The sequence below is a fragment of the Protopterus annectens genome, chromosome 17.part0, assembly GCF_019279795.1.
Source record: "Protopterus annectens isolate FY-2018-M chromosome 17.part0, PAN1.0, whole genome shotgun sequence".
Classification (NCBI taxonomy): domain Eukaryota; kingdom Metazoa; phylum Chordata; order Ceratodontiformes; family Protopteridae; genus Protopterus; species Protopterus annectens.
The window spans coordinates 352,616,968-352,641,648 of NC_056751.1; the positions used below are offsets into that span (position 1 = coordinate 352,616,968).

Genomic DNA, 24,681 nt, shown 5'->3' on the forward strand with positions numbered 1-24,681 from the left:
TCTCTACCTCAATTCAAGAAAAGTCTAATTCAGTACTTTAAAAAACGATGGCTATGTCCTTGTTCTAATCCAGACTAACTCTAACCATCACTTGTGTGCACATGGAGGACTTCTGCCTACACTTTATTGTTTCTTAACTTATAAATGCTACGATACCCTTGGATCTACTCTACCAGGTTAGCCTACTAGGCATTGTACCCTATCATTCTTAAAAACACTGTCTAGAATTTTCCACCCGAGTAAAAATGTAATAATTTGTTTGTGCATCTGTTTTTGTGATTGTTTACATCTGTGTAAAAATCCTTTTATTTGTGTTTTAAACTGTAAAAATTTAACAGTTTGTTGAATGTCTTTTTGGAGCTTTTCTCCCTGGGCCTCTGCTGAAAATGGACATGTATCCAGTCGGACTATCCTGGTAGACAAATGTCCCCTCAGGGTCTGTGGTTGACCTAAAAAATGTTGCCCCTTTCTATTCCTATTTTGTATCCTTTCCGATCTACGCAGTGCTGGGTCTTCTTGTTCATTACCTTGTCTAAGATCGTAGTTACAAGAACCTAACTCAGAACCATGATTAGCCTTACTGTTAACATTTGAAATAGGTTTGAAATAACTTTTTGGAAGTAAATATGCCTCCTTCTGCTTATACTTTAATTCATCTCTTTCTTAACTTCTTTTATTTCCTAAGAACATTTTTTTTCACCTGTTGTTCAGTTTTACAAAATATATTATCATATTTGTTTTCAAAGTTAATAAAACTAGCATCATTTAAAATATCATTGTTTAAACCATTAACCTCATCTAACAAGTCCTTGATTTTGTTATTGTTAATTCTAATAATGAAATGCCCATCAAACATGGCAAGCAGTTCATCTAGTTCTTGCTGACCAACAGTTAACCCATTTGGGAATTTACTCATTCGAAGTCCCTTAGGAATTCATTGGACTCGAATAGATTCAGCAAGGGACACATTATCTATCTGTAAAACTACGTACTTTGCTCATCTTGGATTCAAAAGTGTGTAACCGGTACTGAATATCCACAGGTCTTGTTGGTCGCACGTCATGAATAAAATTGAGTTCTTTGTTAAGCCACTGTTCAAATCACGTTATCCTGTTTGTATCTAGGTTAGTTCTCCCAGACTCGTTACCACAAGGGGTAGTGTTTCCAAATGTACAGCCAAAAACACACCGGCTACCAGAAGTTCCACTTCCTGTAACTGCGGAAGTTGTCATCATCAATGGCTGTAAAGAAATCGCAAAGGCTGCTGGGAGTTGTAGTTTCAACAGCGTGTTTTGAATTTCGTGATACTGTAAAGTCATAAGTTTAATCATCTACGTTTTTTCCTGGTGTTCCCAAGCATTGAGGTTGAGAGGTTTCTCCATTGCGGAGTGTTAACATGGTAGAGACAGCCACTTAACATGGAGTCCAACAGTGAGAGTGATTCCAGTACAACTATTTCCAAAGAAGCTACAGTGATCAACGAACAGACACTAAACAACAAAGAAGGGAATCTTACACAGCTGATTAAACTTATGACTTTACAGTATCAGCAAATTCAAAATACGCTGGAGAAACTAGAACTCCCAGCAGCCTCTGCGATTTCTTTACAGCCATTGGTGATGACAACTTCTGCAGTTACAGAAGTGGAACCTCTGGTAGTCAGCGTGTTTCTGGCTCTACATTTGCAAACAGTATTCCTTATGGTCAAGGGTCTGGGAGAACTAACCAAGATTTGAACAGTGGCTTAACAAAGAACTCACATGTATTCATAACGAGTGACCAACAAGACCTATGGATATTCAGTACCGGTTACACACTTCTGAATCCAAGATGAGCAAGGTACGTAGTTTACAGATAGATAATGCATACCTTGCTGAATGTATTCAAGTCCAAAGAATTCTTAAGGTAATTCCTAAGGGACTTTGAATGAGTAAATTCCCAAATGGGTTAACTGTCGGTCAGCAAGAACTAGATGAACTGCTTGTCATGCTCGATAGACACATTCCTGAACTTTTGCATTTCATTATTAGAATTAACAATAACAAATCAAGGACTTGTTAGATGAGGTTAATGGTTTACACAATGATATTTTAAATTATGCTAGTTTTATTAACTTTGAGAACAAATATGATAATACATTTTGTAAAACTGAACAGGTGAAAGAAAATGTTCTTAGTAAACAAAAGAAGTTAAGAAGAGATGAATTAGAGTATAAGCAGAAGGAGGCATATTTACTTCCGAAAAGTTATTTTGAATCAATTTCAAATGTTAACAGTAATGCTAATCACAGTTCTGAGTTAGATTCTTGTAACTATGATCTTAGGCAAGGTAATGACAATGGTCATACAGAGTTATAATGAAGAAATTGATGAGATGTTCGAACAAGAATACCCAGCCCTACATAGATTGGAAAGAATACAAAATAGGAATAGAAACAGGCAAAATGTTTTAGGTCAACCACAGACCCCTAGGGGACAGACAGAGGGGCCAGAGGAACTTTTGGAAGAACAAGAAGGGCAACCAATTTTGACTAACAATTTGCAGGTTGAGCCAGTGATTTCTTGCTTTAAGGAAAATCTTTTAAGTGCACATGGATTTAATATTTATAATTACACCGATATGGACATTACAGAAACCCATTTTTCTCTGTTTAAAAAGGGATTTAAATTTGTCCCAGGAAACAATATTAATATTGCAAGTGTGTTGACTGAATTAAAACTATACACAAGAAAGTTATATTTTCAGTTGTACTTCAACAATGAACATAATGATGCACACATGAACAGGTTCAAGGGAAAAAAGCCTTTTAACACCCCCCTTTGCACCAAACGTTGGTGGATTTTGAAAAGATTTGCACTAGGGAGATATACCAGGCATTTCATACTAAAAGAAAGATTTTACAATCTTAGTAAGGACGAAGCATTACTTTCGAGGAAATTTAGAGAAACTGACAATATCAGGATAAAGAAGCCTGATAAAGGGGAGGGGTGGTTTTGGTAGAGAGGAATGACTATGTGAATGACATAGCTAGTATGCTATATGACACTGACCAATAAAAAAATGTGTCTAGGAACTAAATAAATATTGCACATAGGAAGTTACTGTTATTTTTGGAAGAAAGTTTGCTTCAAGGGGTGATTAATGAAGAACTTTACAACTTTGTATACAATGACCATTCTTTTATTCCCACAGTACTCGGTATCCCAAAGGTACACAAGAATGTGTACCATCCCCCTTATCGACTTACAGTAGCTGCACAGAACAGTTCTACTTTATTTGTAGATCGTTTACTAAAGGACACACTTCATCCTATTACCTATGTTTTAACTGATTCATGGAATTTTTTTTATCAAGGATTAGGCAGGAATTTTTTGGTGAAACAACAGGGTTTTCCACCATAGATGTGGTTGACTTATTTAGTTCCATTCCGCATGACATTGGGCTGGAACTTTTCAATACTTAATGGGGCTCTTATGGATTTTGTCATGGATGTTATGGAGATTACTCTTCATAATAATTATATTTGTTTTGAAAATGAGTTTTTTAAACAATCAAAAGGGGTCGTGATGGGATTGAGCTGTGCTCCCATGTATGCTAATTTAGTGATGGCATCATGAGAAAAGAGATACATTTTTGATTCAGGTTTTGGTTGTGAATGGTTGACATATTTGCATTATTTGGATGACATCTTTGTCCTGGAAGGGTGAGAGGACAGTTGCGGACAACTTCACTCACTACATTAACAGCATTTGTGGTTACTTTAAGTTCACCCACAATTTTTGTACTGATGTCATAGATTACCCTGATGTGACCCATTACTAGAGACATCAGTCAGTGTAAGTTTACTTCTAAAGTGTTTCATAAGCCAACCTACTCTAACAGTTCTTTTGGCTTATGACAGTAATCATCCACACTTTGTGAAGAGGAACATCGTAAGGGATCAGATTATCAGAGGTGTTAGAATATGTTCTATGCTCCCTGATTTCAAGATTGAGCTTGATAACCTTATTAATATGTTTGTGGCCAGGGGCTACCCTGAAAAATGGGTAAAGGAGATTGGTATGGAAGTCCTTGATGGTTGGAGCATGAGGTTTGTTCCCTTGCTTGGACAAGGTTTTGTTAACAACAAAGGGGCATGAAGAAATAATAAATTTTTTTCTTCTATGGTCACTTATTTCGGTTCCTTTGGCCAGAAAGTTAGAGACATTTTGACAAAAAAAGTGGGTGATACTGGAATGTAACAGTGAATTGTATTGTAAAATGGGCAATAAGCCACTTTGTTTCTCACAAAGTAGGACATAATTTGAAGTTCCTATTCGAACACCTATTTACTACTCACACTGTCACTAAGGGAACAAGGAGCTGTGGTTCCTGTAAATACTGTTCCTTTGTTTTGAAAGCAACAGACATTTTCATAGGTAATCCCCTTCGGACAGTTAATTTAGTGGGGGGAAACTGTGACAGTATAGGTTTAGTATATGTTTGTGTTCATCAGGGCTGTAACGGGTTTTACGTGGGTAAAACAGAAAGATCTTTACATAAAAGAATTTATGAACACCTTTATGCCATAGAAACCCACAACAATGCCCTACACAAATACACACTTTCTTGTGATGCCTATAATGGTTTTAAGTTTGGTATTCTGGAGATTATTAAGAAAAATATTAGGGGTGGCAATTGGTCTAATGAAATATACAAGAGTGAGTTTAGATGGCAGTTAATTCTCAACGCCAACACCCCCACAGGTATGAATGAACACATATCACTGATGCTGACTGTAAGGAATAGGGCATCTATTTTATAACACATTTCTACATAGAGTACAATTTCTATTGAGACATTTCTATTAATTGTTGATAATCACACAGTGTTTTATTTGTATATATTTTTACTAGCTAACAATGGTTTTTATGGACTTAAGGCTGTTTTTATGGACATCACTTTAATTCTTGCTTGTTTAATTAGTGTTGTGCTATTTAACTGTTGCAAGTTGGCAGGTACTTTGGTTTTGATAAAGTCCTATACTTGTCAGGACGAGAGCCCTTACAGAGTCTGAAGTGGATTTAATAAATCTTCGTGTGTCTACACTCCACTGACTATTTATTTGGGTTTTCCTCTCACTTCCAGGAGATGGTTTTGTGCTTATCAGTACAACTGTGTTTGCCATCATGTATGCTTCAAGATAAACAATTCTGATACTTTGTATGTAACATGGAATCATTAATGTAAATATGAACAAGCAATATTTAATGTCTGGAGGTGCAGTAGGACGTAACTGCAGAAACGCTTGGAGGTGCACTTGGCTGTAATGAGTTAAGCTTATCTACATCCCACGAGTCTGTTCTGGGACCACTCTGGTTTACTTTATATCCTGACAAAACATGGCAGCATTGTGGCAAAGCTAAACAGCTCCAGTATTCCAAGGATTTAATGGATTTTCCAAGCAGTGACCTTAGCTCCTTTAGTACTGAACTAATGTACAACTTTAAGACTGGCCTGATTCCTCTGAATTACACCCCAGGAAAGAGAAGAACAGATCATATATTTAGTTACTGATGGAATCTGTGCAGAGCCAAGCTTAGCATTAGATTTTCTGCAATCATCTTGAAGCAAGAATTGGGCTTTGATGAGTAAGTCACATATGATGGAATCAGTCAAGACCAGCTGTTTGGAATGTTATAGCCAGAAAAAAGTACCGCACAGCCAAGTCCAGGATAGCCATTACTCAAACTATGATCATTTATTTATTTTTAGCTGATGTAGTTGATTGATCCATAGTGGACAGATTTCAACCACAGTGTAGGAATTACAGTAACATGCAAGGATAAAAGTACAGTACTAAAAACAAACAAAACCTACAAAATTATATACATATATTAAGAGTTAAAAATACAACTGCTATAAGAGTCCGCTGTAATAACTGCACTCTTAAAACACAACCTTGACTAGGCAGTCTCTTGCTACAGTACAATGGCAAGAGTTATCACTGACATCTTTAGTACTCACTATAGATGAAACATATGCCTCTCGTATGCCTGACATACTTGTCAATGGACACTTGGCTATAGGAAGAAACTATTTTCTGGTAATGGTTATAAGTAGCGAGCAAGGAATACTCTGCAGCTTAATTACCGGTTATGCTATTTGAATTGTGTCACTTTTGCCACTGCTCCAATGAGGCATACCTGTAAAGACAGAAGACACAATCAAAGGCTCCTTTGGATTTCAGGGTTATGATTAGTGCTATGGTTAGATTTTACAATTGGGATTTTAGTGTCAAAACTTTTAGGGTTAGGATTGGTGTTCTTGGCTTAAGTTCATCATTTTACAGTTAGGGTCAGAGGATTAATATTAGTATTAGTATTTTAGGATTAGGGTTAAATTTAGGACAGTTTTTTTTTTTTTTTACGATAATGGTTAGAGTTTTGGGATTAGGGTTCATAGATTAGTACTAGGCTAACTGCCCTTGCGAGCCATTTTAAGCCTAGCCAATTATACTTTGTGAGACTCAATCCTTGCACCTTGTGTTTGTAAGGCAAACACCTCAACCATTAGGCCACCCTCCCAACCCAAGTGTTTGACTTTTAGTGTTAGGATTTAGAGTTAGAAACCTTAGTAGGTTACATAATGTTTCTTAGGGAAACATAATATCAACATACATACCCTTCAGTTCATTTCACACCAGTTCCCATCACTGGGCATAGCTTCTCTGTCCCAGTCAGAAAAACACACTGAATACCAGAGTTATATCTGACTGCTACAAATAACCAATGTCACTTTTCTCCTGGTCAGTTTTAGTACCTATATTCTGAGAATTATGTCTTTAGCTTCTGCACTCATATTTCTATCCTCCTGAATAATATCATTAATATTCTGGAATGCTGGATATTTGACCTGACTTCTTCACTCATTTTTGATTGTATGTATCAAACTTCTGAGGACTGCACTGCAATGACTTTTTGCATACCAGTCCAAACAAACAGTCTCTGAAGTATCTCCTAATAATACCAAAACCCTGTAAACTTATACATGCCTCTTTAACCTTGGTTCCCAAGCCTTGCACCATACAAACAAAATGTGTTAGTACTCAATGTACTGCACATCCTGCTTTTATCAGTATTCTTGACTGAAGATTATTTTCACTGACTGCAAGTGCATTCACTGAATCTGTATGCAAACTGTGAAGGCCAGCTTTAATATGGCTGCATTTCTAGACTTATTAAAAGAGAATATTGTATTTTTGTCTAGCAAATACTTTTAAATGAAACTTGATCTTACAGATGGGAAACAGAAACTTTACCCCAGGACAGCCCCCCTGTACTACTAATGGATAGAAACAGCTCCTAAATGCTTTAACCCATACCCCAGGACAGCCCCCCCCCGTATTACTAATGGATAGAAACAGCTCCTAAACACTTTAACCTATACATGGGTCCCCTCATATTATCTGTGGTATGATCCCAGTTACTCTATTAGGGGCAATATATAATTATTGACCATGGGATGGTTAAGGCCAGCCTCTAAGTGGGATGAGTTAATCTGAACACTAAAAGGGAAACTGTCTAGGCTTAAAATTGCCTGCAAGGGCAGCTAGCCTGGTACTTACCTATGAAAGAAAACATTACATTTGTGGAAATACTTATCAGCTTAAGTAATATATAAAAAAAAGATTTTCTGGCTTTACAGCAACTGAACTTCAGACAACATAAAATTTGCCATAAACAATTCTTAAATGCATTTGCAAGTGAATGCTTGGACTAAATATAAACAGAAAACCTACACTGAATCATCGTTTTAAATGGATATATACAAGTTACTGGTCTGCTATCCAACGACTTAAATTGCTTCTAGTTTCTCAAAATGTTTTCCTAAAGTAAAATTTTCCATCTACATTGCTGGAACGACTGAACATATATGACTCTGTTTAGTTTATTTATTTACTTACAGTTTGTTAACTGGGAAAGTCCACTGGGCCATTCAAAGCTCATTTTCAGTGGAGGCCTGGGAAGAAAAATTCCTCAGTATATGAATAAAATTAGAATTTTATACATTGGTAATGTACTACTAACAATTACCTTAAAAAGTAAGAAACAATTATCAATCCAGTGGTAAAAAAACAAATAGAAGTGGCAATTACAACAAGTTCTGAGGTAATTAGATCAGAGAGGAGTTTTGGTAAAGCATGGCATGAAAAGTAGAAACATTTCACTAGACTTAGATATTCTAAGGAGGCTGAGTGCAAGTACAGATCCAGATGGAAGACAGGTATTCATGTAAAGAGGTTTTGAAACAGGCAGGATTCTGGGTTGTTCTAATGGCTAAAAATTGTAGAGCACTCGAATTTTGGCCAAAGAGTAGGAGTAAACAAGATTGCTGGGAGAAGGATTTGGTTTGCAAACCTGCAGAAGTTCCCAATTCTCAGATCCGAGGGGCCTCTATGGGAGCAAGTAAGTGAAAATTGAGGTAAGGGCAGGACACTCTGAAGGTTTAAAGATCAGTTTGTGTGCTATAGTTAGTTGCAGATAGGTGAGGCAGTTTGGTAGTTCCAGCCATTTTAGGAAATATAGAGAGGTACAGTGATGGGTGAAGTTTTCTGAATTATTTGCAAATTTGGCATTTTATTATAACAAGCACTGAGCTTGGTATTTAGGATACTTTGAAGGTTGGTAAGTAGAGGGGAGCCGTACATGAAAGAAGGGGGTAAGAAGGCGGAGGCAAGGGTGTGTTTACTGGAGGGGCTGAGGACATTGTTGTACCTATAGAGGAGTCCTAGTTTCTGATGAGTTTTACAGATGTTGTGTTGTAAGTGAATATCAAATTTTAGGTGTTTGTCTATGGTGACTCCTAGTAGTTTTGTGTGGCTAACAAGTTCTACTTATGCCTTACTTTGGGAGCAGATATTGAACAAGGTTTTACCTAACAGGGTTGATTTCTTAGGGGTGAATAAAATGATCTTGGACTTATTAGGGTTAAGGGCTAGGTGGTTATTATACATCCATATTCAGTGGTGGTGAAGGCTTTTTGAAAAAGAGTCAGCTAAACATACAACTGTTGAGTCGTCTGCATATTGAACGCGAGCTATGTGGGACATAGATGAATTGAAATTACTAATGAAAATGCTAAATAGGAGGGGAAAAAAGTATGGTGCCTTAAGGAACTCCAGTAGAGGTATTAAGATAAGGAGAGATACAGTTCTGCCATTTGATAACCTGTTGCCTGTCTTTTAAATAGCTTGAAAACCACTTCAGAGTGGTGGGGGAAAGTCCAATGTTAGAGAGTTGTGATAGTAGTAAAGGGTTGGAAACTGTATCAAAAGCCTTTGATAGATCTAAGAAGAGGATAGAGACAATTTTCCCATTATCACATGCTCTGCTACTAGTATCCAAGAAAGATATGAGGCAGTTGTGCTATGGCCAGATCTGAATCCATGTTGTGTGGCATACATTTGATGGTTACAAAGAAGACACTGCATCAGCTGAATGCGAATACACTTTTCCAAGACCTTGGAGACTGGACGAAAGTTGGTGATATCAATGTTTTTGCCACCTTTATTAGGAGGGAGAGTGAATGCTTTCTTCCATGATTTGGGCACATAGGATTCCTGAATAGATCTATTAATAAGAATACTTAAAGAGAATGCAACAGCATCTGCTGCAAGCTTTAGAAATTCAGGGGATATATTGTCAGGTGCATGAGAGCAGGGTTTGAGTTTCAGAAGTAGTATTTTTATAATTGTGATATAAATGGGATTAAGAGTGAAGTCTGGAGTAGAATGGAACAGGTGTTGGGGTCATGGGTGAGTGGGGTGTGTATAGTGATAGGGAAGGTAGTGGAAAATTTTGATGCACCAGCATCACTTATGCTGCCTTTAGCATGGGGAAAGCTATAACATTTATAAAGAAACAGTTAAAGAGGGAGGCTATTTCTTGAGAGGGTTTTGTTGGGGATGTGGACATGGGTTTTTTTTTGTGCCAGGGTTCAGGAGTGATGTGACAGAATTCCAGAACTTTTTAGGGTTTTGTTTATGGTTAGAATGCAGTTTTGACTAGTATACTTTTTTTATCTTTGTTGACTAATTTTTTTTACCTGATTGTGAAGTTGTTTAAATTCTATCAGGTCTGGTTGGGTTCTATTAGCTTGATATTGTTTCTATATTTTATCTCTGGAGTGCATCAGATCTTTTGTATGTTTGGTCAGCCATGGGGCAAAGTTTATTTTCATTCTTTTCATGCAAAGGCATGCAAAGCTATTTAGCGTATTTAAGACTATAGCATTAAAGTAGTCAACAGTGTTCTCAAGTGGGAGAGTTTTTTGGTTGTGCCAATTTATCCTTTTCGGTTAGGTTCCTTATTTGTTTGTAATGGTGTTGATTTTGGTAAAAGCAGGGGAAGTGGAGTATAAAGGCAGGGAGGTGGTCATAGAGTGTTTGGGAGAGTGCCTGCTTCAGCATTTTATTGGTGTTGGATACAAGAATCCAATCTACGATGGATCCTGTGGTGTCATAATTACTTGGTCTAGTTGGGGTGTTTTTAGAGCTGTGTGAAGTTGAACAGATTAATATTAGAGACAGGGATGTTGGAACTAAGGTTTAGCCAGTTGATATTTATGTCGCCTAGGATAGCAGTTTCATTTTTGATATTAGCAGAAATCCAGGCAAGGATTTCTTCTAATAAGAATATGCTGTCGCCAGGGGGTAGATAGAGAACTAGATACACAGATTTTTGTAGCTTTTTTATTTTTAAGAAAGAAATAAGAATTTCAGCATTAGCAAACTGGGGAACAGGATTTGTATAAGGAACTATGTTAAAAGTGTTAGGAAAAATTAGTGCTACACTGCCTCCTTGTCTGTTGGGCCTGTCAGATCGTATTGTCTGAAAGCCTGGAGAAAGAAATTCTGAATCTTTAATGTGGGGTTTTAGCCAGGTCTCAGTGCTGGCAATAATGTCTGGTTGATTATGAGCAATCCACGCAAGAAAATTAGAAATTTTGTTGCAAATACTTTGGAGATTCACAGTTACCATGTAAATGGATTTGACAGAAATAACTTTAAGTGGAGATGTAGGGATATTATCTGAAGTGGGACCTGGATTCAAATGTATACCTCTAGATAAAGGTACACTAATAAATGTAAACATATAAGCTAACAGCCTTTATTTACAGCGAGATCTGGAATGGCTTGTTTGAAAAGAGATGTTAGTATTGCTTATTGGAGTCAAGTGGATTTTATTTATTTATTTATTGGAGGTTTATTTGACAGAGGCTTGGAGATATATTTATAAAGTTGCATAGGAATAGAAGTGGTGATAGTGCAGTATTGAGGTGAGAAGGAGATGTAGTTTAGGGCAGTAAGATGAAGTATAGAGAGATAAGGAGAGACGTGACAAAGTTATAATGTGTGTACTAGATGAAAAGATAGTTGGATTTGTAAGGGTGGGAGTATGTAAATTTATGTGGATGTGTAGTAACAAAAACAGCAAAGTTGTGTACATTACAGGAAGAAACAAGTGAATATCAAGGAAGGGGTGATGATGATGGGTAAATGACAGTAAGTTAGAAAGGCAGAGGACAGGTGGGACCTCCCCACTCTGGGCCAGTAATCAAAGAGCCTGGATCCTCACCATTGGCACTGGAGGGGGACAATCACTTGGAATACAAATGGATACACTCAGTACTTCCAGATGCAGACCTCTATACATCAATCAGAATTTCCCTTAAGAGCACACAGGGAACACACACAGCCCATGTTCTGGGTTTCTCTCTCTCTCTCTCTCTCATTATTAGTAAAAAAAATACGAGCACTCATAAAATCATCCAAGGCCAACTTTGAGAGAAAAATTGCAATATATTCAAAAGACAATCATAAGGCCTTCTTCAGCTATGTTAGAAACCTGGGTGGAAACTCCCAGATATGCGCAGAATTAGTCCAAAATGATACAAAAATCACTGAACCCACAGACATTGCCAACATACTGGCAGACAGGTTCAGTGCAAACTTCACCCCCCCCCCCCCAAAAGGAGAGATAACTATCCCAGCGGAGTGTAGCCTCCCAGACATCTCAAATGCGCAGGTGAAAGCTGCTCTCTCTAAAGCTAAAAACACAGCATCAATGGGACCGGAAGGTGTCCCCGGCTGTGTGCTACACGAACTCAACGAGGAACTAAACCCGCATATAAGGCAGCTGTTTAATCTTAGCCTTACCACAAGGAGTGGCGTACGGCAACTGTGGTCCCACTCCACAAAGGCGGTACCTCTACGGACCCTGGTAATTACCGCCCCATAAGCTTAACAAGCCTGGTCTGCAAAGCTATGGAGAGGATCATAATGGAACTCATAAACAAAGACATAGGGGACTTGCAGACATTGGACCCGACCCAGTTTGGCTTTGTCAAGGGCAGATCATGCCTTTTGAACTTGGTCGACTTCTTTGAAACAGTCACCAAGGCCATTGATGAGGGAAAGGCAGTCCATACAGCCTACCTTGACCTTGTAAAAGCTTTCAACACAATACTCCACTCAGGTATTATAGAGAAACTTACCAGCTTAAATGTAAACCCATATGTCACAAGATGGGTTGCAAACTGGCTAAAGGACAGAACCCACAGGGTTAGAGTTGCTAGCGCCATGTCAGACTCCAAGCCGGTCACAAGTGGTGTCCCACAGGGCTCAGTCCTTGGCCCCCTGCTGTTCGGCATCTACTTCTCAGAAGTACAGACAAACATAGGAGGACTATGGCTGACAAAGTTTGCAGATGACTGCAAACTGGGCGCCATAGTGGAAAGTACATCGGACACAGATATCCTTCAGAGGGGTCTCACGGAAACTGATAACTGGTGCCAGAGCCATGGCCTGAAGTTAAATGCCAAAAAATGTAGTCATACCCTTCGGGAAAAACAAGGTAACCCCAAGCTACCATATAGGTGGCAATCCATTAAGCACAGAAGAGGTTATCAGGGACCTGGGGACCCAGGTTGACAGTGGCCTTTCTTTTGACACTCACATTGCTAAAGTGGTTAGAAAGACCTTCTACATTGCCCACCTGATCATGAAGGGAGTCACATCCAGATCAAGTGAGGTCATTGTTCCCCTGTACTCTCCACTTTTCAGACCAATGATCGAGTACAATGCCCCATTCGGGATGTATCTCACCCGACACCTGCAGCAATTGGAGAGACCCCAAAAGTTCCTCACCAAAAGGATAAAGGGACTCCACAATCTGTCATATGCTGCCAGACTGAAGAAACTCCAGTTCTATTCAGTCGCATACCGCCTGCTCAGAGGTGACCTGTGCCTGACATACAAGGCCATGTCCAACCCGGAATTAATGGACATGCTCCACCTCAAAAAATCCAAATCTACCAGATCCACTAGAGCAAGCGACTTCAACCTTAGCACGGATATAAATAGGACATGCTGGAGGGATAGATTTGTCACCCAGAGACTCCCTATGCTGTGGAATAAAATCCCGGTCCATGTGAGGCAGAGCACCTCGCTGGCTCTGTTCAAGAGAAATCTTGACCGGTGGATGGGAGATCATAGGTTTAACCCGGGAATCATCTCTGTGTCACTGCTGGACAGAGGCACAACAAACTAATGGGCACAGTATTTTTTAACATAAGGGGTGGCTTAAGCCACAAAACTTTGGGCTAGGCTTATAAATGCCTTAGGGCAGATAGCCTAGTATAAACCTATGAACCTCTCTGTGTCTCCCCAAGTCCCCAGTAAGGCTCCCTAAAGGCACAGCTGCAGAGTTAAGTCCTCAGCCAAGTGTCCAAGCCAAGTCTTCCAGCACCCTCTTTGTGAAACCAGTAGTTCGTGTCCCTTTTCCAAGCAGCTGACACACACACACACACACACACACACAGATTTGACTGGCACATAGACACACACACATCTGGAAAGTCTGGCACAGATTTACTAGCTATGCCACCTTCTGCCCAGACTATACAAGGTAGCTTCACTTCCACCAGTCAGTTACTATAAGGCTCTTAAAAGGGTATCCAATTATACTGAGTGAAATTAATACGAATACAAATGGTAATGTTGTCCAAACAGCCATGTTTTTAGGAGTGGCCCCAGTGTCACCGATGGATATAGGTACTCTCAAAGGTTAAACCATGTTCTAAAGGACCAGCCACGATGAAAAGTTTAAATATATTTAATAATAATAAATAAAAGAACATGAAAATACAGAATATTTATTTACAATAAACACCAGAGTTTCAACCATAATAGATGAATATATTCTCACAGATACAGATAAACAATACTTAACTAATCTCACTATATTTTCATGACTAATCTAAAGAGTTATTATTCCCTAGTTCACTTACCAGTGCAAGGCATGATGAAGTAGGTGACGGATCCTTCTATGTCAGGATCCAAGAAACAGACTGCCCCTGAGACATCAGTCTCCTCTAATATTAAAACATTATTTCTGTACAAAATGACATCACATACATCTGGTCATTTGACTTCTGGTTCTCATGCAATCCCCCACTGCTATAAGCTATCAGGATTTATCACATAGGTGTCAATAATACACACACAAACACACACACACACACACACACACAGGGCCTTGCTAAGACCTGGAAGTCATAAAACAATTTCAAACCTCCACCCTTTCAGAGTAGCAATTAGTTCACCACAATGACAATGCAGGAAGCTTCCTAGTACAGACTTTTTGTCTCTGGCTGCTTTCCAAACTGTGAGATAACATCTTTATGGCCTAGGTCCAGTAATTTAATTTTCTTACCATTTCTCAAGGTTAGGTGGATTGAGATTAACCTCTTATCTTCCAGTATCATCTGTTATAACATATACATTTAAACAGTTACAATAATGCATGTACATTTCTTTGTTGGCCAGCAGGGCATACTGCTAATACATTTTTCACCACAATCATCTGTACAAATCATTTTCATATACAAATGGCATAATTATTTACAAACTTCCAGCTAGCTGTGCTGACATATTTTAAACATCCACTGCCCTACTTCTCCTGCCATAGCTAGAAATACCTCATATCATCACATATCTACCCAAACATTGCTTAACAGAAATGGGCCTATCTGGGAATACATTAACCCAAACCCTGTTTTGAAAGCTCATCTGCTTTGGCATTGTTAACCCCACTACGGTGCTGCAAGGTCATGACATATGCCTGTAAACCTAGGCTCCACCATTGCAACTTGGCATTTTGCTGGCTGGCTCGGTGTAACCACAGATCCCCTCAGACTTTTCCTGCCTCCTACTGCAAGTACTTAGCACCAGAGCCTCCCTATCATGGTAAGGGTTCATCACGTTAACATGGTACAATTTGTGCTCCTGCCAACTGCCTAGCAGTTCTACCATATAGTTAACATCACTGATCCTCCTTACCGCTTTGAAGGGTCCCTCCCAAACTGTCTACAGTTTCTTATGTCGGACAGGAATGAGAACCATAACCTGCTGTCCCACCACGCACTCCCGGGCTCGAGCATTCCTGTAATACCAGACCTTTTGCTGCTGTTGCTGTTGGGCTCCTATCAGGTTCTCCTGGGCCAAGCCCATGATTACCCTATACCTTGTCTTGAGGTTTAGGACAAAAGGCACAACAGACTCCTTGTGGGATTCACATTCACCCTCCCACTCAAGAATCAAATCTAAATGTCTCCTCAACCTATGCCCATACAGCAACTCAAAGGGTGAAAAACTTGTGGTTTCCTGGGGTACCTCTCTGTAAGCAAACAGCAGATGGGGCAAATATTTGTCCCACTGACTCTTAAACTGGTCTGCAAATACTTATACCATGGTCTTTAGTGTAGAGTTTTTACCTCACCACAAAAGCTTTAGTCTGTGGATGGTAGGGGTGGTCTTTAGGTCCTTCATCCCACAGCGCTTCTACAGACAAGCCAGCAAGTCTGACATGGCACCTCTGTCAAGTCAGTATTTTTCTCGGGGAAACATACCCTGCTGAAAATCTCTAACAAAGCATTTGCCACCCTCTCTGCCTCAATGAAGGGCACAGTCACCGGATCACTAACACCAGGATATTTTTCTTCCCTTTGGAACTTGGGGTACTCAGAGGCCCCACAATATCCATAGCTACCCTCTGAAATGGCTCCTCAATCACAGGCAAAGACATCAAAGGACTTTTGACCTTGTCTCCTACCTTCCCTAGTTTTTGGTAATACTCACAGGTCCTGCAGTACCTGTTACATCCCTTGCAATCCCAGGCCAATAACATTTCAGCATAATATATCTCTTGGTACACTTTATGGCCATATGACCTATAAAAGGAATGTCATGGGCTATGGCTAGAAGTGCCAGATGGTAAGCTCTAGGTACTATCAATTTCTATATTACCTCACCCTCTAGACCTCCCTCAGGGGCCCACTCTCTATACACTAATCCTTTGTTCCAGTATATAGACTCTCCTTTTCCTTGAGAATCAGACAACTCCCCAGCTACCTCCACAAGCTTTGTAATGTAGGGTCTGAGAGCTGAGCCTGCCTCAGCTCTTCTGTTGTGGCTCTTTCCAGCTCCCCTTCCACAGAAAGTCTGGTATCCTCTGACAGTGGTGCCTCACTGTCACCCTGGGTACTACCACTCACCTCTGCCCTTGCAGTCACTCAGTCCAAGGGAACATCAGTACCTACCAGCAGCTGTGGCTCACCTTCAGGCTCACCGCTACAAGGTAGCTCCCTCCCTGAAATAGCCAAACACCCAGCCCTGGCTTCAGCTGTGGTGTCTGTCTGCATCCCTGCAAGCTACCAGATTCACACGCCTGTCTCCAAGCCTGTGTGTAACTGCATGAACACAAAGTACTGCATTATCAAACTCATTCCCTCCCTGTCAGGACATCTGCAGGGATATCCTCAAACACACCTACTTGCTTGTTTCCTTTTCCACCCTCCCAGTCAAGTTGAACCTTGGCCAACGGCATCTGGAATGAAGTCCTTCCTAAAGCTCTTTAACCAATGCAGGCTTCACAATGGTTATGTCAGAGGCTCTCTCTCTCTTAGCAGCGGCATGTTTTCCATCCACTAAGATAGGATATAACCTCTTGGAACAGTTTGGTACCCCTGTTATCTCCAGACAACTTACCACTGGCATACTATTATTCCCACTTGTTGGCTCCTCCACCTTGCCTCTGTGGACAACTATATGATACATGGCCCCACTGGTTACTTTTAAAACATTTAACCCTTGATCCTAGCTGTGTACCTGAACTAGTGGCTTCCCCTGTTACTGGGGAACTCTGTTGGGGTGGTTTCCATTACCAACACCGGTTCCCTTATATCAATGTGCAACACTGGTATCCCCTTCTTGTGCATTGATGCCCTGCTTACTAAGTAGACAGCCTCCTTTTCCTCGGGCTCGTGTGCAGTTACACTCCCGGTCTGCCAACCAGATTCTCATGTCCTCAGGCAAAGTGCTAAGGGCTTATTCCCTCACCAAAAGGTCTGCCAGCCATTCAAAAGTGGCGACCTGACACACACTCACCTACCTATGAAAATAAGTGCTTAACTCAGCAATATAATTAGACACACTTTCAACTGTCTTGCAAGCTTCAAGTGCTAACTTAAAGCATTCAAACAAACATTTGACTTTCTCATAATTTAAACAATCAATACCAGACAATTTATAAACTGCAGTTACAGCTTTAACATGGGATAAAGGGGTCAGGAACCATACCCAGAACCTTTGGACAACATTATACTATTTACATACTCTTTCAAATGTATGAATAAAACTACCAAAATTATCACTCTATCTAAACTGTGGAAGAAATTTACTGACATTTACTACTTCTGGGGGTCATTTATTCCTTCCATGATCCTTGCAAAGAGTCAGCATCTCCCTCTCATGTTGACACTGCTGCTCATTTTCTTCAGTCTTCAAATGCCACAGTCTCTCTGCTGATTCTAATTCCAAATGTTTGGCCTCCAGTTCAAGTCTCTAACTCCAGACGGATTTTTAAGTCCTTTGAGGAAAAGGTGAACTGTCCTGTTTCTGTGGGCTGCAAATTCCCATCAATAGACTGGTTATCCCTCTGGTTGCTGGTCTGAGCTGCAACTTAGAAGGAAATAATTTCCTCTGTGGTCAGGTTGGCATGCACCAGTCCTTTGGCTTCACACATCTTGGCCAGCTGGTTCTTTATCAGCTTGCCATAATCCTCTGTTATGATCTTTGCTTGCTTTCCCCGATTAAACTAAACTAAAAAAAAAAATAAATAAATAGAACTATTGTGAAATGAAACTCTTGAATGTTTACCTTGTGGCTGCTTGAGAGTACACACACTTTTAGTGACAACTGCCTACAAAAGTTTAGTATCCACACCACTATTCACCAATATGTGATGCCAGTAATCAAGAAGCATGGATCCTCACCACTGACACTGGACAGGGATGTTCACTTGGAATACAAATGAGTACATTCAGTATTACCAGATGCAGACCTCTCTGCATCAACCACAATTTCCCTTAAGAGCACACAGGGAACACACTCGACCCACGGTCTGGGTTTCTGTCTCTGTCTCTCCCCAGTCAGGCTGCCCACTGGCACAGATGCACAGTTAAGTCCTCAGCCGTGTGTCCAAGCCAAGTCCTCCAGCACCCTCTATGTGAAACCAATGCTTCGTGCCCACCCCCCAAGCAGCTGGCACATAAACTCTGACATTTGATTTGCACACACACACACACACACACACACACACACACACAGACACACACACACAGACACACACACACAGACACACACACACACACCTGGTAAAGGCTGGTACAGATTTAGTAGCTATTCCACCTTCTGCCAAGATTATAATGTAGTTTTACTACTACCAGTCAGTTACTATATGGCTCTTAAACGGGTATCCGATTATACAGAGTGAAATTAATATTATACACAAGTTGACCACACAGCCAGACTTTCAAGAGTGGTCCCAGTGTCACCAATAGATATAAGTACTCTCAAAGGTTAAACTATTCTCTAAAGGACCAGCCACGATGAAAGTTTAAATAAATTTAACAACAGAACACGAAAATATGAAATATCTATTTACCGTAAACACAAGAGTTTCAACCAGAGGAAATATTAAAATAACACAGATGAATAGATTCACACAGATACAGAAAAACAATACTGAACTAATATCACTATATTTTCCTGACTAATATAAAAAGTTACTATTCCCTGGTTCACTTACTAGAGCAAGGCAGGATGAAGTATGTGACTGATCCTTCTAGGTCAGGTTCCAAGAACCAGTCTGCCCTGAGACTTTAATCTCCCCTAATATTAAAACATTATTTCTGTACAAAATGACATCACATACATCTGGTCATCTGACTTCTGGTTACCATGTAACCCCCATTCCTACAGTTGTTAGGATTTATTACATGGGTGTCAATAATACGCAAATAGAGAGCCTTGCTAATATCTGCTGCAGCTCCTGAAGTTATATAACAATTTCAAACCTCCAGCCTTTCAGAGTAGCTAATAGTTCACTACAACGACAATGCAGGAAGCTTCCTAGCACAAACTTTTTGGCTCTGGCTGCATTCAAAACTGTGAGATAACATTTTTATGGCCTAGGCCCAGTAATTATCTTTCTTACTATTTCCCAAAGTCAGGTGGAGTGAGATTAATCTCTTCTCTTCCAGTATCCTCTGTTACAATATATACATTTAAACAGTTACAATAACGCATGTACATTTCTTTGCTGCCCATCAGGGCACATTATTGATGCATTTTTTTAACACAAGCAGCTTTACAAAAACATTGTGCAACACCTGCATCTGTACAAATCAGTCTGATATACAAATAACATACAATTCTTTACAAAATTCCAGCTAGTTTTGCTGGGATATGTTACAAATCCACTGCCCTACTTATCCTGGCATAGCTGGCAATACCTCATATCATCAAAATAGGCATGTCTGAAGTTGTATAGCAGAGAATGGGGGGATACAGATAATTTGGAGGGAAGACTAATAGGTAGTGATTAGCTGGATGAGGTAAGGCGAGGAGTTAGTACTGTATAGATGTAGAGATAGTCGGGGTGGGTGGGTTTAGGGGTTGGTTAGGGGAGAAAAGGGAGCCACAGTGGAGCAAGGATGAACACAGTGGGTAGATCCATGAGGCAGACGAGTTAGTATCAGCAAAAACAATCATCTACGCTAGCATGCCCAGGTCAGTGCCCTTGAATATTACACAAACTTTCTCATTCTACGTACATAACTGAGAACATGTAAGAGTGACTAATGTTATTAGGAATTGTTTTCAATTCACTTGGACTACTAAGAGGAGGAGGAAAAGCAAATGCTTATGGGTAAGGGAGAGCGAGAACCTAAGCAAAAGAGTCCGAGTAGTTTGCACTCCACTGGCAAAGAATTGCAGATTGATTATTTTTGCTGAAGCTAAGTAGTGAGCAAAATCTTGTTAGGACATAAACAGCAGGTACTTATAGGGTTGATGGTGCTTGAAGCTCTGATGTTGGAAAAGATGACGTTGAGAAATCCAGATAGCCAATTCGGTGGGAGGACTACACTCACAAAGCAGTGTATAGGGGACTGAAAGAAAGAAAAAAGAATATAAAGTTTAAAGGAGAGGATAAGAGAGTAGCGATGGAGAGATAACTAAACATTTTGAAAACAAATTAAGTTGAAAAAAAGAATCAAAAATTTAACAAGACTATATTTACAAATACAGCTACATCCAGGTTGATACAAGTAAACTAATATATGACTATTTTGAGTGTAAGAGGTCACATAAATGTAAGAGTTCAATTAGCGACAGGCAATAATAAAAATAAAACCAGCATACAACTAAAAGAAGAAACCAAGTATGAGTTTAATCTACAATGTTTTTGACCAGCATTAATCTAACATACAATGAACCACTTCAGGTACACAGATAAACAGCAGTGATATGGAAAGAAAACTGGTAGAAACAGATAAAAACAGGCAACTATTGTTACAGGTTTCAATACAAGCACAGTGTATCTACACCTCCATGTTTGCAAAGTAGTAGCATACATTATTAAGAACAGTAACAGCAGTAGAAAGGTGTGTGACTCTTCATAGGTTCATAGGTTCATACTAGGCTATCTGCCCTAGGGCATTTATAAGCCTAGCCAGAGTGTGTGTGGCTTTCACCACCCCTTAGGATAAGAATACTATACCCATTAGTTTGCTGTGCCTCTGTCCAGCAGTGATACAGAGATGATTCCCGGGGTAAACCTACGATCTCCCATCCATTCGTCAAGATTTCTCTTGAACAGAGTCAGTGAGGGGCTCTGCCTCACATGGACTGGGATTCTGTTCCATAGTGTAGGGAGTCTCTGGGTGATGAATCTGTCCCTCCAGCACGTCCTATTTATATCCGTGTTGAGGTTTAAGTCTCTTGCTCTCGTGGCTCTGGTGGATTTGGATTTTTTGAGGTGGAGCATGTCCATTAATTCCGGGTTGGACATGGCCTTGTATGTCAGGCACAGATCACCTCTGAGCAGATGGTATGCGACTGAATAGAGCTGAAGTTTCTTCAGTCGGGCATCGTATGACATATGTTTGAGCCCCTTTATCCTTTTGGTGAGGAACTTTTGGGGTCTTTCCAACTGCTGCAGGTGTCGGGTAAGGTACATTCCGAATGGGGCGTTGTACTCAATCATTGGTCTGATAAGTGAAGAGTACAGGGGTACAATGACCTCTCCTGATCTGGATGTGAATCCCTTCATGATCAGGTGGGCAATGTAGAAGGTCTTCCTAACCACTTTGGCAATGTGAGTGTCAAAAGAGAGGTTACTGTCAACTTGGGTCCCCAGGTCCCTGATAACTTCTTCCGTGTTTAATGGATTACCACCTATGTGGTAATTAGGGGTTACCTTGTTTTTCCCAAAGGGTATGACTATACATTTTTTGGCATTTAGCTTAAGGCCATGGCTCTGGCACCAGTTATCCATTTCTATGAGACCTCTCTGGAGGATGTCTGTGTCTGATGGAGTGTCAATTATGGTGCCCAGTTTGCAGTCATCTGCAAATTTTGTCAGCCACAATCCCCCTATGTTTGCCTGCACTTCAGAAAAATAAATGCCGAACAAGAGGGGGCCCAGGACTGAGCCCTGTGGGACACCGCTCGTGACCGGCTTAGAGTCTGACATGGCACCAGCAACTCTAACCCTGTGTGTTCTGTCCTTGAGCCAGTTTGCAACCCATCTTGTGACATATGGGTTTACATCTAAGCTGGTGAGCTTTTCTATGATGCGTCTGTAGCATGTTACAAACTGTAGGGCAGTTTTACCTATAGTTAATTGCACCTGGATGGTCTCCGATGCTTCGTGCGTTGCCACTAACCTGGAGGTGTGGGCATCCTTTATGAATATGGATACTCCCCCTCCTTTTGTGGTTCGGTCCGGATTTTGGGGCCGGAACGCATGATATGAGGTATAACCTGATGGTGCTGGGGTGCTCTCAGGAGCCTTGAACCAGGTTTCAGTCACAGCACAGACATCGATGTTCTCCATACTGAGGAGGGCTTCGAGGGCGTGCATCCTGAGGTTTAGACTTCTGGCACTGAGCAGTATTACCCTTAGTTTTTCTCCATTTTTGTTTTCTAGGGCGGTAGGTTTATCATTTGAGCCTTGCCTAAAAAAGGCACTCTTAAATAATGAGCAGCTAATGCTCGTTTATCATAAGGCAATGGTGCAGTAGCTTAGTTGTCACCTGCAAACTTTGTAGAGTAGTAAATATTTCAGGCATATTTCAGACTTACTGTATAGATCATGGCTGAAAAATCAGCAACCATCGTCTAGTTTGCTCATATACTTGGATTACTAAAAAACTAACATCTCAAAAAAGAACAAGATCATCAACATAAAGTGTCACATTCTAACCTGTTAACATTCCAAACCATATCACTGATGAAAAGTATGTTTACTCTACAAACAGACTTCAGGTATACAAAACTTAATTTGGTTACCAGAACAAACAAATGACATGTTAAGGCATAGCTCTCAACCAATCAAGGACAAATCTCAACAGAATTAGGGACAAATCCAGAAAAAAAAAATCAGGGACACTTTTAAAATATTAGTTACAATCAGGGACAGTTCAGATGTATGCATTAAGGTGAATTAAGACCAGGGTCTGGCAAGGAAGATAGCAATGTTTAGACATGAAGCCGAAAATGTCATTAACGAAGGTTTGGCTAGGTCAATACTATGATGTCTGAAGGAAGTATAGTGTAAGATTTTAAAACTGACTTTTAGATGCGTTTGAATTACTACAGACTCAAAGTTCCGAGGAACCAGGGCTCCTGTGTCACTCACTCTCTGAGTGTTGTTATTCTGTCAACAAACAGCTATCGTCCACAATTTCCTGTCAATTTGGTACTGTAATACATTTAGTGCACAATATATGAATTCAAAAAACTGTTTTACACATCTGAGTCTGAGGGGCAACTTTTCCACAAAGTACATTTCCGTTGCTGTTGTACAATAGACGGACGGGGAAGAATCATATACATTACAAGTGTATCACTACATACCTAAACTTTATACCAACACAATGACTAAACTAAAACTAGGTGCAATCTAAGCCGCTGTCATCTGAAACACTTGTACCGCCACATACCTTGGACAACATTTTCTTGAGTTGGCTCTCTGACACAACAGCCATGGTGACAAACGTCTAAGACACTATTATAATCACCTATTCTTGAGTTACGAGCCGGTATCTGTGTACAACAATCAATACTTTTGTAAAAACAAGAGTCCAACTAAGAAAAAGCCACCGATCCCAAAACTATGTGGCACTTCCTACTTCGAGCCGTTGCTTCCTGTGTCTACATTTCGTCATAAGACGTGTAGTCGCTGCAAAGCACCTGATGTCAACAATGTAAAAGTAGGGTTGCCACCTTTTCAAATGCCCAACGTTATTTGTAGATAGGGAAGTTTTTGAATAAAACATACCCACGGTCCAGTGCAAATGACAGAACTTCACCTTTTTTGCCAAAACGAAAGCTTATTATTGGTTAGTACTAGGCTAACTGCCCTTGTGTACCATTTTAAGCCTAGCCAATTATCCCATGCAAGAATCAAACCCTGTATTTTGTGTCAGTAAGGTAAACACATTAACCATTGTGCCAGCTTCTTCACCCTAAATTGTAGCATTTGAGTTGTTAATGCTATTTCATGCAATATGTATGCATTTCAGATACCAAATAACTGTTTCATGCAACTATTAGGGAAAACTTATTATTTTTTGTCCTAAAATCTGAGGACATTTACAATTTTTTAGTTTTTTTCGCATGCAGAACTGCCCAAAGAGGGGCAAGTGGTAACCCTGTAAAAGTGAAGTAGTATCCATAGCTTGTTTAGTATCTGCATTACACAAAGAGTGCTGCTGTTAACACACACGGCGCCCTCCTAGTCGAAAGAGGAAAACAGCAACGCTACAGAAATTGAACCAAACAGAAAATTCTATTTAAGTCCCTTAAACGATGCGGGTGACGTCAGATATTCGCAACTATTTCCGCCGGTCGTCTTTGTCTATGTGTGTATCTTTGCACTAGGTAATTTTAATTGTATTGCTTTAGGTACCTGTGGGTATGCATTCATTTTATGTTTTACGTCTTTTAATATTGCTTGAGTCGTAGCATTAACTGGTAATGTGACTTTTATTATAATTCACTTTATTGGGGAG

The 24,681-nt window shown here is 40.0% G+C and overlaps 1 protein-coding gene across 2 annotated transcripts in view; it reads right to left on the reverse strand.

The window, feature by feature from the left end:
• TSG101 (tumor susceptibility 101) overlaps positions 1 to 24,020 on the reverse strand; it is a 935,600-nt gene extending 911,580 nt beyond the window's left edge. Inside the window, exon 1 of one of the 2 annotated variants that reach the window (XM_044059389.1) lies at positions 23,611 to 24,020. In XM_044059389.1, the coding sequence (XP_043915324.1) occupies positions 23,611 to 23,655 (45 nt within the window). In that variant the 5' untranslated portion in view covers positions 23,656 to 24,020. The remainder of the gene's footprint in view (positions 1 to 23,610) is intronic. The other variant, XM_044059390.1, reaches the window with a different exon arrangement.
• Between the last annotated feature and the right edge of the window lie 661 nt (positions 24,021 to 24,681).